The sequence below is a fragment of the Lichenostomus cassidix genome, chromosome 7, assembly GCF_008360975.1.
Source record: "Lichenostomus cassidix isolate B80296 chromosome 7, HeHo_3.0, whole genome shotgun sequence".
In the NCBI taxonomy this organism is placed as follows: domain Eukaryota; kingdom Metazoa; phylum Chordata; class Aves; order Passeriformes; family Meliphagidae; genus Lichenostomus; species Lichenostomus cassidix.
Genome location: NC_139488.1, coordinates 10,942,540 through 10,955,360, shown reverse-complemented (window position 1 = coordinate 10,955,360; position 12,821 = coordinate 10,942,540). Strand labels below are relative to the sequence as shown.

At 37.0% G+C, this 12,821-nt stretch overlaps 1 protein-coding gene across 1 annotated transcript in view; it reads right to left on the bottom strand.

The window, feature by feature from the left end:
• Positions 1 to 12,821, bottom strand: part of AOX1 (aldehyde oxidase 1) — a 41,585-nt gene that overhangs the window by 19,142 nt on the left and 9,622 nt on the right. The window contains exons 11-20 of the mRNA XM_085066136.1: positions 11,883 to 12,034; positions 11,551 to 11,644; positions 8,883 to 8,992; positions 7,861 to 8,045; positions 6,570 to 6,732; positions 5,295 to 5,387; positions 3,170 to 3,339; positions 1,752 to 1,878; positions 1,334 to 1,456; positions 49 to 145 (exon numbers count right to left, since the gene is read on the bottom strand). Of these exons, the coding sequence (XP_084922262.1) occupies positions 49 to 145; positions 1,334 to 1,456; positions 1,752 to 1,878; positions 3,170 to 3,339; positions 5,295 to 5,387; positions 6,570 to 6,732; positions 7,861 to 8,045; positions 8,883 to 8,992; positions 11,551 to 11,644; positions 11,883 to 12,034 (1,314 nt within the window). The remainder of the gene's footprint in view (positions 1 to 48; positions 146 to 1,333; positions 1,457 to 1,751; positions 1,879 to 3,169; positions 3,340 to 5,294; positions 5,388 to 6,569; positions 6,733 to 7,860; positions 8,046 to 8,882; positions 8,993 to 11,550; positions 11,645 to 11,882; positions 12,035 to 12,821) is intronic.

Below are 12,821 nucleotides of genomic sequence, written 5' to 3'. Positions count from 1 at the left end.
AAATACTGACAACCAAAAATTTCTAATCAAATGTATTCCGCAATTTACCTTCAATTATATTATCAACAGTTTCAAATGCTTCATCAACATTTCCTTGTTCTAATTTTCTTTTTGGCTCAAAGAACGAGTTGTGCTTTATAGCTTCCTGCAACAGAAAAAAAGAGAAATAGGGGGTTTTAAGTATCTTTAAGATTCACAGTTTGTTGCAGCATTTTAGTCTCAGGACTGACACCATTGTCTTCAGAGGTTGGAACCACCAACTACCAAAGTCAATGAACTGTATTTCATCACTTTATTGTCATTGTTGAGTTTGTTTATCAATTCCAGCAATTCTTTCCTGATGCACCTTGTGTAACTGATGATAGCAGTTCTGAAGGAAATACATTCAGTTTATTCAACCTGCTCTTCCCTGTCATATATCCAGGAAGGGACTAAGACACCACAGAATAAGAATGCAACCACGTTATCCAAAGAGCAATGCTATTTAAGAGGGGAAGAAATCACAAGGACTAAGTAAAGGTGGAAGCCATTTATAAAGTAGCATTTCCTTTATTTCTAAGAAGATTTCATTGGAGATTCAATTCTAATGAAATGTTAACGAAATTTGCCAGTCTTTAAGAAGAGACTTCTATTTTTCTATCAGAAAGACTGTTCCATTAGACCACACACACATTATTAAAACAAGCTGTAAAGTGATTACTAAAACTAATGCTAGTTCTCTGCAAGTGTGTCCTTTGTTCCTTACTTCTACTCTCTTTAACCCAGGGTAAATCCATACTCCCTGTGACTCCCACATTGCATTTCTAAAATGCTGTACATCCCTAATGCCTTTCCTTTATATTCCCCCAACAATTCCTGTGTTTCCAGCCTAGCTCGCAAGCTAGACAACAGATAAAAATGCTAGAGATAATCAGGAGGTGGCTGTTAGCCACTAAACACATGCTGACTGACCAGCTGGTAGCTACCAAAAACTTAGAAATCAGCATGCTCATTGCCTTTTCCTCACTGGGAATATTAAAAGAGTTTTTTTTTTTGTTTTGTTTGTTTGTTTTGGGGTTTTTTTTTACATTCTACTGTTTATTATTGTGAAACTTGTGAAACCTTCCTACTTTTGAAACTGTTGCCTGTCTATCAAAAGTGGTCAAAATTAGACAAAAGGTTAAAAATTTATTTATAGGGAAATACTCAGACTGGTTAATTGGATATTCATATTCACCTTGTTGCCTTAAAAATTGTATTTAACAAGTAACTGAAGAGTGTGAACCGCTGCTTCTATTAACTTAATAGGTAAAACAAAAAAAAAAAAAAAAAAGGCAGAAGAAATTATTTGTACCTCAATTGTTAAAATTACTGGTTCCAGCATTTCATACTCAATCTTCACTTTTGCAGCTGCTTGTTTGGCATGAACATCTGAATCTGCGACCACAGCACAGACAATCTGACCCACACAAATCACCTGTAAAACACACGTCACATAATAGAACAGTGAATTCAAACAATTCCTAAATGTGCTGCTTATATTCTTCTTTCATGTAACCATTATTCATGTTTTCTTTCTAGAAGCTTTCTTTGACTTAGGACTTCTGTATTTGTACATCATCCATGAAGCTAATAAATCATAAAAATATCAGTGTAATTAGAGAATCAAGGAAAATACAGTATTTAGAAATGGAGAGCGGGAGGTTAAAAGGCTGGAGAAAAAAAACCAGTTAAAATTAAGAAAATCAGTTTCAAAAAGATTGTAGTTATACCTTGTTTCTGGCAAATATAATCTCCGGATCATGAGAAAAGTAAAACTCATTTGCAGCTGGCACATCATGAGCTGTTATGACATCAAACACACCTGCTCCTTTTAGAGCCTCTGATGCATCTATAGATCTGATTGGGATATGGGAAGAGAGAAGTGTAATTCAATAATGTTACAAATTGTTCACAGAGGAAGGGAACACAATACAGAGGAATATTTCTTGTACTACCAAGATCTGCTCAGAGGGTCACACACATCTTTTCTTTTTTTCTCTGGCACGCAGAGAAGTGCAGGTAAAAGAAAATTTAAGATTCTACTAACCTGCCTCATTTCTAGGAAATACCTTAGATGCAACAGGGAAATCATTGGTCCATTAGACTGCCTGAACTGCATTGGTTTAATAAAAATAACTGCACAACTATGATGCTACAACTGCAACTTTCTAAGACCTCACATCCTACACATATATTGAAAGATACAAATACGCATCTTCAGATGGAGGATTCATGTAGAGAGTTATAAAAGATATGACAAGACCAGTATAAATAGAAAATGAATGGGAATGTCTAGGTGTAGGAGGATCAGAAAGAACAGCAGAAGGTCTATATGTAATGATAGCACCTAGTTTAGCAGGTCATCAGATCCCAGGACATGTACAGGCATCTTCTTTGGACACCCAGATCAGAAGACAAAGGAGATTGAATAGATCCTACTGACTCACAGAGATGTGGGTGATGCCAGGTCTGTGGGGGGACCAAAAACAGGGCTTCCAAACCCAGCATACTAGCACTGACCTAAGAACAAGCCAGGAAATATGACAAGGACTCTGTAGCTAGAAGCCCCAGTCCTGTCTGTCATGACAACTAAACCTGAGCAGATCACTTGAATATGTCTTGGCGCCTGAATGCTGAACAAACTGCTAGAATAGGTGTATCTTGGCAGCATAAATACATACGTGAAAACAGTTTTCTTACAAAATAACATCCTCTTCTCCACCTTCCTCTCCTGTAAGTTCCGTAAGAGCTTTCCCACCTTGTTGCTACAATGTTGCAACACTATTTCCTACATTTTGAACAATTCTCTTCTTTCATTGTACAGTTGAGGTTTCGAAGCAGTGTTGGTAAAACTGAATTTCGATGTTGGCTTGCACTGCACAGCTGAGCAATTTTTGGAGGTAGCTAGGCTAGCTCTGGGCTGGCTTATGGATCCAAACCAGTTCACCCTTACAAGTACAGTAAAATGGGGTGAGACACTTAAATCCAAACAAACCCTTCTATTAGTGCAACAATACTGCTTCCAGCATGTATATGCCTGCAGGTATCAGGCATGCTGTTCTGTACATGTGTAACTCATTAGTCTCTCCACAAATCTCAGACAGCAATTCATGGTAACACCTCCTTCAGGTACACTTTGAACACTTACATGATCTTAGCATGAGCTCTGGAACTAGTGACAGCAGCCAGGAAAAGCTCCCCATCCACAGAAGGAAGGTCATCAATGTAGACTGCTTCACCAGTGGTGTGCTTTATCCCAGACTGGTGCATAATGGGCCGTCCAATAGGGTCCTGGGGAGACTGACTCGGCTCTATGTCCTGTACAGTCAAAAACACACACCCACCACCCCCAAACAGTGAAAAAAAGAACTGTCCTGTTATTCTTACAGTAATCAGAAAATCAGATGAACAAACAACTGCTCATACTATCATCTTTTGGTTCAACATTGAAAGAGATGTGGCTGCAGGATGTGACTGCTGCTCCTGGGGATTTCTTTCTCCTCTCCTCTTAAGGACCCTTCCGAGAGCCCTGCACCAGTTTGTTTACTTGGATTTTTTTCCTTAATTATTTCCACCAAAGTGACAAACTCAGCACTTTTTCAGAAGGACAGTTTCCTCCCTTTCTGAGTGGTGTCATGGACCTTTGATAATTTTCTGAATTATTCTCAGAAGATTCTGCTCTTAATATTATCAGTGTCTGGTATTGTATTGTGAGCTATTTGCAATGATTTCTGGGATTTGTCTTCCTCACAGAAAGATTGCAACTGATCAATGTAAATCAGTGAGAAAATATTGCTTAAATATTTTCTTCCCAATTATTTCCTTGTACCTTGTGTATGAATTTAGTGTCTTATTAATCTTACTTTACTAAGGTTTTTGTTTTTTTTTTTTTTAATTCAGTGCTGCCAGTTAAATCTGCCACAAAACTAATCGTTGCCGACTGCCAGAACACTTCTCCAATTTTTGGGTCAATATTCATGCTAACTTTTTCCTTTTCTACATTTAGAGTTAGTTAATTGCTTACAACTTAAAATATTTTTACTTCTAAAGCTTCCAGCACACAAGTGTTCTGGCTACACTTTTCTACCTCCTGCACTTTCTGGCACACTGTCTGCTGTTGGCACAAAGTTCCTGCTGTTGCCTAAAGTTCCTCAAATGGATGTCTCAGCCAAACCACTTCAACTTTTCCACCACAGAATGACAAGGTAATTAGATTTCAGGATATGCATTCTTTTTTTCCTCCTAATTTTAAAAGCTTAATAATGTCCAAATGAAGGAGTGCAGACAAAAAATTGTTACAAAATCTAGATAGAAATTTAAAGTGGAAAAACTCAGATTTTCTGGGTTTCTAAATTTCTATTGCTCAGTGCTAATTGATCTGAGTAACAAATTGTTTCAATTTCTGTCGTCTAGTTACTTTCCTACAGATGGGGAATAAATTGGGGGAAAGTCACAAAGAAATAGTTGCCTTGATCCTGCCCCTCTTATTGCCTGCAGTCTTTTTATAGATATATATTTAATAATAATAATAACAACTCTGAAACTGAAGTTAACAACTTTAACAAATTTAAAGTATTTATAGCTAAAGTGTTACTCTAGGGAATATCCAAAAGTTAAAAGAAAAAATATTTACATATATTTCATTTGAATTTTCCTTTAGGTTTTCAAAACCTGGATATTTTGACTTGTGTATCGAGGGTGCCAAAATATCAAAAATCCTTGTGGGTGTTTCCACTATGAACTCATATGAGAGAGCTCAGAAAATACGAAATGTGTTCTTTGCTGCTCTCTACTGTTGAGTTAGGACAACACGCTCGTGTTAATTTGAGCAGACAACCATCACACTCAGTCTTGATTCCAAAATCTACAGTAAGACCTAATAGCACTCTGAGATCTTGAGACAACAATACTATACCTATACTATAGTATATATATACTATACCTGGGGTTTTCAATCTTTTTGGTTTTCTTCTAATTTTTTTCTAATTGGGTTGCACACTGCAATATACCGATTTTAAGCAGTCTGACAATAAAGCTTGCTTAGCATATTTATCTTTAAAGACCTGTCTATAAGAAGTGAGTATGCCAGGAATCTATTTTTACAAACAAGGATTCTCTAACTGAGATACAGTTAAAATCAACCCCTAAAAGCCTCTTGCTTCCAGTGCTTTGGAAAATCTGTACCTGAGCTTCACACCAAGGGTTATGCTTGAACCATGACTTTTTACCAAGTCTAATAAAGCACAAAACAATGTCAGAATGAAATCACTTGCCTGGTATATTTGGATACTCTGGGGCATTTTGGTTTTGAAATCTTGTAGGACACTCTGATATTCCATAGGTATGCCAGGATAGTGGCAAGGATCCTGAAAAGGAAGTGAATTACTACTAAAACACACATTTTGAACATTCCAATTAAAAAAGCCAACAACCAAAATCAAACACAAAGTCTTTATACAGAGAATTCTTTCCAGGTCCAAACTAGAAAGGCTCTAAAATAACAATTTGAAAACAATGTAGAGTTTTTAGATTTCACTGAATAATATTTAAAAATATATTAGATTCAACAAACACTTTTTAAAGTAAGCAACATAAAATAGGGATAGACAGCAGAACTTTGTTTCAAGGTCTTATCAAAACTGGCACAAAAGCAGTCCTGGTAATAATCAATTACCTGGTAATGGCAATTTAGAGGAAAGAGCTCAAGGTAAATTACATCTAGAATGTCTTGGGAAGTGAAATTTTAGTGTCCTCGTCTCCCAGTCAACAACTCATACAAGAAGGAGGGTTGTTTTAACATCTACAGTTGTTTTCCAAAGTCTTTATTTCTATTTAATCTGTTTCTGTTTTGAACTATAGACCGATAGAGTAAGATCTCATGTATACTTTCTTTGGGCCTGGGAGCTTGATACTGATATATTTTTATATTAATATTGCTGAAATGTCTCTTAAAACCTAATGTCCAAGGTAAAGATGTTGGAGCACCTTAAAGTTAAATGGGCATCTCTCCATCAATCTGCTTGGGAGTTAAACATTTAGGTTACTGTATAGATCTGAATGCCAAAGACAGTGATTTAGCACACTGTACAAACTGCAAGCACTAACAGTTAGAAAGAAAACCCCTTCTCTTTGCTTGCGCAAGAGCAGACATGGGGAATGTTTGGTTTGTTCATCCTGGAGGAGACTCAGGGGAGACCCCACTGAGGTCTTCAACATCCTCACGAGGGAAAGTGGAGGGCCTGGCCTCCTACTCTGCTGACCAGTGATAAGACTCAAGGAAATGGCCTGAAGCCAAGTGGGGAGAGCTTTAGGTTGGATATCTGGAAGAGATTTTTCACCCAGAGAGTGTCTGAGCACAGGAACAGGCTCCCGAGAATAGTGTCACAGCCTCTAGCCTGAGCTCAAAAAGCATTTGGACAATGCTCTCAGGCACACAGTGGGACTCCTGCAGTGTCCTGTGCAGGGCCAGGAGTAGGACTCAATGTTCCTCACAGGTCTGTTCTAAATCAGTATATTCTATGATTTTATGGTTCTGTGAACTAATTTACCATTGTCTTCAATGACTGTGATACTTCCAGGAAAAATCTGTAGAAGAAACTGACCATCAAAGTTTTCTTATAGTCTATATTTTCACCACTGGCTGAGTCTGGAAGGGCAATTTCTTTAAGAACTAGTCTGCATGCTTCATCCAACATTTGCTCATTCCAGTGTCTGTTAGGAAGAATAACAGATACAATCAGACCAGGACTAATAAAAAATAAATACAAATTCCAGTAATACATGTGTACCATGGACCACAGACATAATCCTGCTCACAATGAAGCCAAAATACTGATTCTAATAATGTCTGCAATTTTTAAAATACTGTAGATCAATGTTGCTCACAGAACTGAGCTCCTGTACATAAATGGAATTAAGTGCTATACCAGCATTTTTAAAATAAACAAAAGTAATTAAACAAACCCTATCACAGCTTTAAAGCTGCTTTAGCAGACTTACAGATTCTCACCATATTGCAGATACTATCCTGTATTTGAAGAAAGTAGGTAAATATATAGATGCAAAATGTAGATACTTGCAAGGGATCTAATTAGTTATTACATTTCCTGAAAGGGCTGTCTTCTTCAAGTATCTCAACACTGTTAATTCTCCATAGTTACACAATCCTAGATATCAAAATATTAGTCTGTTAGACTAAATTTAATCATGTAAAGCATCAAAAAATAATGAGCACTTCAACTAATGAAACAGTTACATATTAAATGGCAAAACAGGCCAGTGAGGCATCATTTGGTGTTTTTATGCAACTTGAATTATATGCAATTTTTTTCCTCCAAAACTTGGAAAAGTGCTGCAAACTGGGAGGGAAAATCAGGGACTAATTCCAGAGATTATTGGGACCTTTTAGATGAAGAAATATTGAAAAGGTGAAGACTTGACTTGTGCTTCTAACTTTATTGGACACATCTAAAGTTCTCAGCTTTTATATCTTTTAGACACAAGCTGAAGAACTCAAGAACACTGATATGAGTGCATTATCAGATGTATGACATACAGCGTAATTTGCCAATACTTGGGTTTAAGTGCACAACTGACTGATGTGCACCCACCTATCTCACAGATCATCTCTCTAAGCTCTCTGCTTAATTCACTGCATATGCAAAGTCCAAAATGTAACAATTCTGAAAAGTCATCTTTAAGGCTTGATCATTCACTTGAACATACCAGGCATCGGTCAGGTAAATGAAATCTTTCTGTATTTTTATGTCCCAAGGAACATGAACCCAAGCTTTCAAAGTCCATTTATTCAGAGATACAGACAAGACCGCGAAATTTTACCTTCCAGTAAGTGTCCAACAGGTTTGTTTTGCACAGACTGTTGTCAAGACAGCACCTCCATAGAAAATGCTCAAATCCTTTATAATGTCTGTACCTTCTTCAAAAAGAACTCTCATCCCAGCATTAGTTATTGGAAGAGCGTTTTCCCGTCTTGGTGCTTGTCGAAATGCAGAGACATACTCTCCCTGAGCAATATCAGACAGAAGTGCAGACATATAAGTATCTGAAAGTAGAACTCATTGTTGCACTATGCAAAGCAAGAGAATAAAAAATGAAGAAACTTCCTGAGCATTCAAGACCATGCACTTTCTTCTCTTGACCTTTCAGTAGGTTTACCATCTTTGATTTTCTAGCAACTCATACCCAATCCTCCATCACCTACACAGTTCAGATGACCTAGACTTTTCATGGTAGAAAGCTGGAAGACAGGGATCTTGTGGAGTGCAGTTATAACAAGACCATAAGTTTAGCGACTTCAAAGTATTGCCAAACATCAGTATTCAGATAACATGACCCATAATTCTCTTATCCACTTTTCCCGTATCCACTCTTGCAAACCCAGTATCAGTTGAAGACTATTACTAAGTCCAGCAACATTTATGGAGCCACCACATACACATCCAATCTGATCCCATTTGAACAACAATCTTCAAAAGAAGATAATGCTTTACCTACTTGATGCCAGCCATATCACAGGTGAGCAGCCTGCTTTGGTGAGCACAATGCCAGCTTGTCCAAGACCCCTTTCCACAGGGATCTAGACAATTGCTATTGACCTCATAATTTTAAGGCAAACTTTTGTCTGAATATTATTCTTTATATAGCATTTCCAGCTACCTGCTGAGTTGTGGTTTTTGGCTGAAATTGGGAGATAGTATGGCACTGAAATGAATAAATATAAGGAATTAAGAAAGTGAGCAGTAATAATGCCAGTTTAAACAGAGGGATTATGCCCCCTCCTGCTCTTTATTTCATAATCTTTAACTCTGCATAAAGCAAATCTAAACAAACTAATAACTTACCTTCCTAGAATGGGGAATATGGATAGAGACTAAGATCTCTTCTGGTGTAATAGTATTGTTACCAACTCCATCTGCAAAAATATCACTCACAGGAATCTGTCGCTTTTGTCCTAAAAAAAAAAAAAATCCCAAATCCAGAAAATTCCGTACAATTGCGCAATTAACACATATCAAGTATTTTAATTGTCAAGAAATACCTGCTGCCTTCCTGAGTAAATAACCACTACAGAGCTTACATAAAAAATTATCAGTGATATGTTCTATAAATACAAATGGTTGATCCATCTTCCATAACATCGTAATACCAGATTCCTAAAAAAGTACCCAGAGGTCAGCCCCTATTCGGTAATCCTCCCTTCTGATACTGCTGTGATGACCCCACCCTCACTCCTGTCAATCTATTCCAAATCTCTCCACCTGCTGTCATCACTACCATTCATTCTAAACACAGAAAATGAGGAAGAAAATGGAGTGGCAAAGAACTGCTGCAAAGTAAAAAAATTATTAGGGGATTGGGGTTTTTTGTTGTTTAGGTTTTGGGTTCACTTATTTTTTGTTTGTTTTTCCCTTGAGATTCTGAACATTTCCAGGAGTCCAGAAAGTAATAAATGTTATTGCTTTTTCCTTGCTCTTTTTGATATTTTATTCTAAAAGTGACCATATTTATTCTTCTGTGTTTTATATTTTGAAAATTAAATTTTTCAGAAGGGAAGATGACAAAATTCTGCAAGGAACTGAAATCTCTGAGAGTCCTTTGAACACTTAAAACTTCATTTATGCTATATCAGGTTTGCCAATATCACTACACAGTTAAGCTAGCAGATCTTCCAGAAATGCAATATTTTAAAATATATAATCAATTGTTTTAATTAAACAACCTCCACTGGTTCAAGGGATTTTGTTTGTAGGACTGTAACTGTGCCAGTAACACAACTGTCAAGTGGCATTTTGTTCTGCAAGATCACAGAGGCATGAAAGTTGTACAGATGGAAATCAACGGTGACTCAAGAGTGTGGAACTTGACCATGTGTGTTTGACTGATGAAGTACAAGTGGTTTATTCACTTGTCTTCTGTACTTTTCACATGCTACCTATGGGGTCCAATGCAATTTTAAATAAAGGGAATTAGTAAATAACATGTTTACTAAACACTATTTATCTTGTAGTAGCCCTGACCTATCCCAGACTTTATAACCAGATAATCTTCTGTGCCTCCTGTAAACAGTTCCTCTGTTGAAATATTTTCCTCAGACTCAATGAACATGATACTTCACAACTGGCTGCTTTACCGCATTATTTTTTTCATGTTTCTCATGTTTGATGTTGAGACTATAATCTGTTCATCCCAGAATATCATTTAGCATTGGAATTGCATTCCTTATATATAACTAGTGTGATAACAAAACTTTAGTAAAGGAATTTTATTTTGCTGAAGCATGAATCTGAAAAAGAACACTGCTAAGAATAGCAGCACTGGATTTCTGCCATTGCAACTCCATCCAGAATAACTTGGCTTACATACATAAAGATTATTGTCCAATCCCCACCTGTGAGCCTGCCAGGATCTAGGAAGGTGCATTTTCTCTTACACTGTGATCTAAGATAAATACTACCGACTGATAGTGTTTCTGCAATCTCCTTTTCTTGAGCAATCCACTTTTCCTGTGTTTCACTCACCACCATTTGGTAGAGAACAATGTTAAACACTTGTGAAAATGCCTAAAACCCTCTCCCAGCAGCCAAGTTCTGCCACGTTAACAAAGAGATTCTAACTATCACTCAAATAAATAGGCACATCATTAGAACTGCTGAATAAGAATATGCAAATGTTTGCACTTTAATTTATCAGAACAACAATCTCACATGTATTTTCTCTCTCAATGCCAAACCATGCCGGAAGAAGTCATGGAAATCACACAACGTGATTTCTGTGAAACAGAAAAATGTGAAAGCTTTTGTTTATCTGTTCCAAGAAATCCTGCCTCAGAAACAATCCTTAAAGAACATGCATTTCAGGATATTGAGCGGAGTATTGCATGGTCTTAAACAGCAAGGTGCACTCTGTCTGGATCAAGGGCAAAAAGGATACAAGCCACCTAGAATGGAGAGTTCACAATTCTAAACAACCAGATAGCACACATTCACCAATAATTTCATCAGCCTTCCAAAGGAAGTGCACAAGGAAAGAAGCAGGTAGAGGGGAATATATACACAGTGATGAAAGGAAACTGAAGAAATAGGCATGGGAAAAGAGGCTAGATTTAGGCTCCTCTATCAAAAGTGAGTACTTCTGAGGAATGAGAAGCCAGAGTTCTTGCGGTCAGAGACTGATTTCAAACAAGGGCAAAACATCAATTACATAAAAAAAAAAACCTAACAGGGATGTGAAGAGATGGTACACAGCTATTCAGATTGTGAGGTTTTATGAGTGCTTATAGTAATGTGGTTCCCACAGAAGTACATGCAATCTGGCTGGTCTGAATGCTCACCCTTGCATGAGAATATTTGACATGTTCTTTGCAAATTGCTTGTCTTACAGATGTGATCTTGTGTAAGAGTAGGAAAATGGTTCTTTAATAAACTCTCACTGATTCTTATTTCCTCTTCCCCCACACAATAGGTTCTTGCGCCTCTGGCACTACTACAGAGACAGGGTATCTCCTCCTACCTCTTGAAGCCAGATGGAGCATGCAGTTGCTGGCTGCCAGAACAGGATTCAAGTCTGAGGTTGATTTTCTACATATGATATTTCCACCAAATGACTTGAAAAAAGAAAGAAATTTATGTTACCTTTCTCTATAACCTTCATATTTTTATGTTGTGACAATGACATGCAGACTGTATGTACATTTATACATACTGAAAGATCTAGAAAGAGGTATTGATAGAAAATTCATGGCAAAATCAAAATTAAAAATGCAAGTTTTACATGTGGTCAGGACCAATTTCACATTTGTTACAATTTTTTCAAACTGTAATTGCAAGTAATTCACAACATACAGCAACATTTCTTATCTGTTCTCCGCCTAGAGTTCTTAATTGCTGCAAGACAGCACGGAAAACCCTTGTCTTCTCTTCAGGGAACTCCGTGATTGCATTTGTCAGGATGTCTTTCACTAGAGAGAGGCTGCAGGCAGCTCCCACAGTTAACCCTGTAACCAAAAGATTATGAAAGTGTCATGTATGCATTGCTTTATTGCCTGGGTTTTAAAGTGTGTTCAGACTGTAGAGCTAGTGGACAGCTAGACAGCTAGGCAGAGCCAGTCAACATCTCATGTGGGCTACAGGCAGATAAAAGGAGAGGGGCCTTTGCATATTAAAGGAACTGTGACCTTTCATTTCAGGACACTGAGAGTAAAATCTCTAGAAATGATCAAACTGAGTGAATAGCTCACCTCTTCTACTTAAAGGGAAATCCACTCTCTGCTTCCAGCTGTATATCCCAACTGCTTCCCTTGCACCTTGCTTTGACTGAGTAAATGTTTAAGAGACGTTTCATGCAAGGGTGAGTCAGCTTCAAAATGCTTTGAACAGACTCTTCTTATTTTCAAGCACGATTTTCATCCTAATTTGATCTTGCTTTGCATATGTACATTCTAGTTATTCTTCTAAGGTGTGGGCAGGTAGCATTGGCAACAAAACCCAAACAGTCCTATCAATGAACACAGTATTCTTTTTCCCACTAGAAAGACAACTTATATGCATTCACTTGAGAAGGTTTTTTGTATTATTATAGTTCTAATTTTTAAAAATGTTACACACTTCCTATTAAAAATAATTATTTACATAATATATGAATGTTTTCAATGAATACTGGGATTCAATCAAAAATATAAATAAAAATATATATAAATTTAATGAGCTTTAATCAAGCAAAGCAGTATTAAATTTTACGTATTTAAAAGAAAAATTTAATCAAAACACATTTTGCACGTAAAT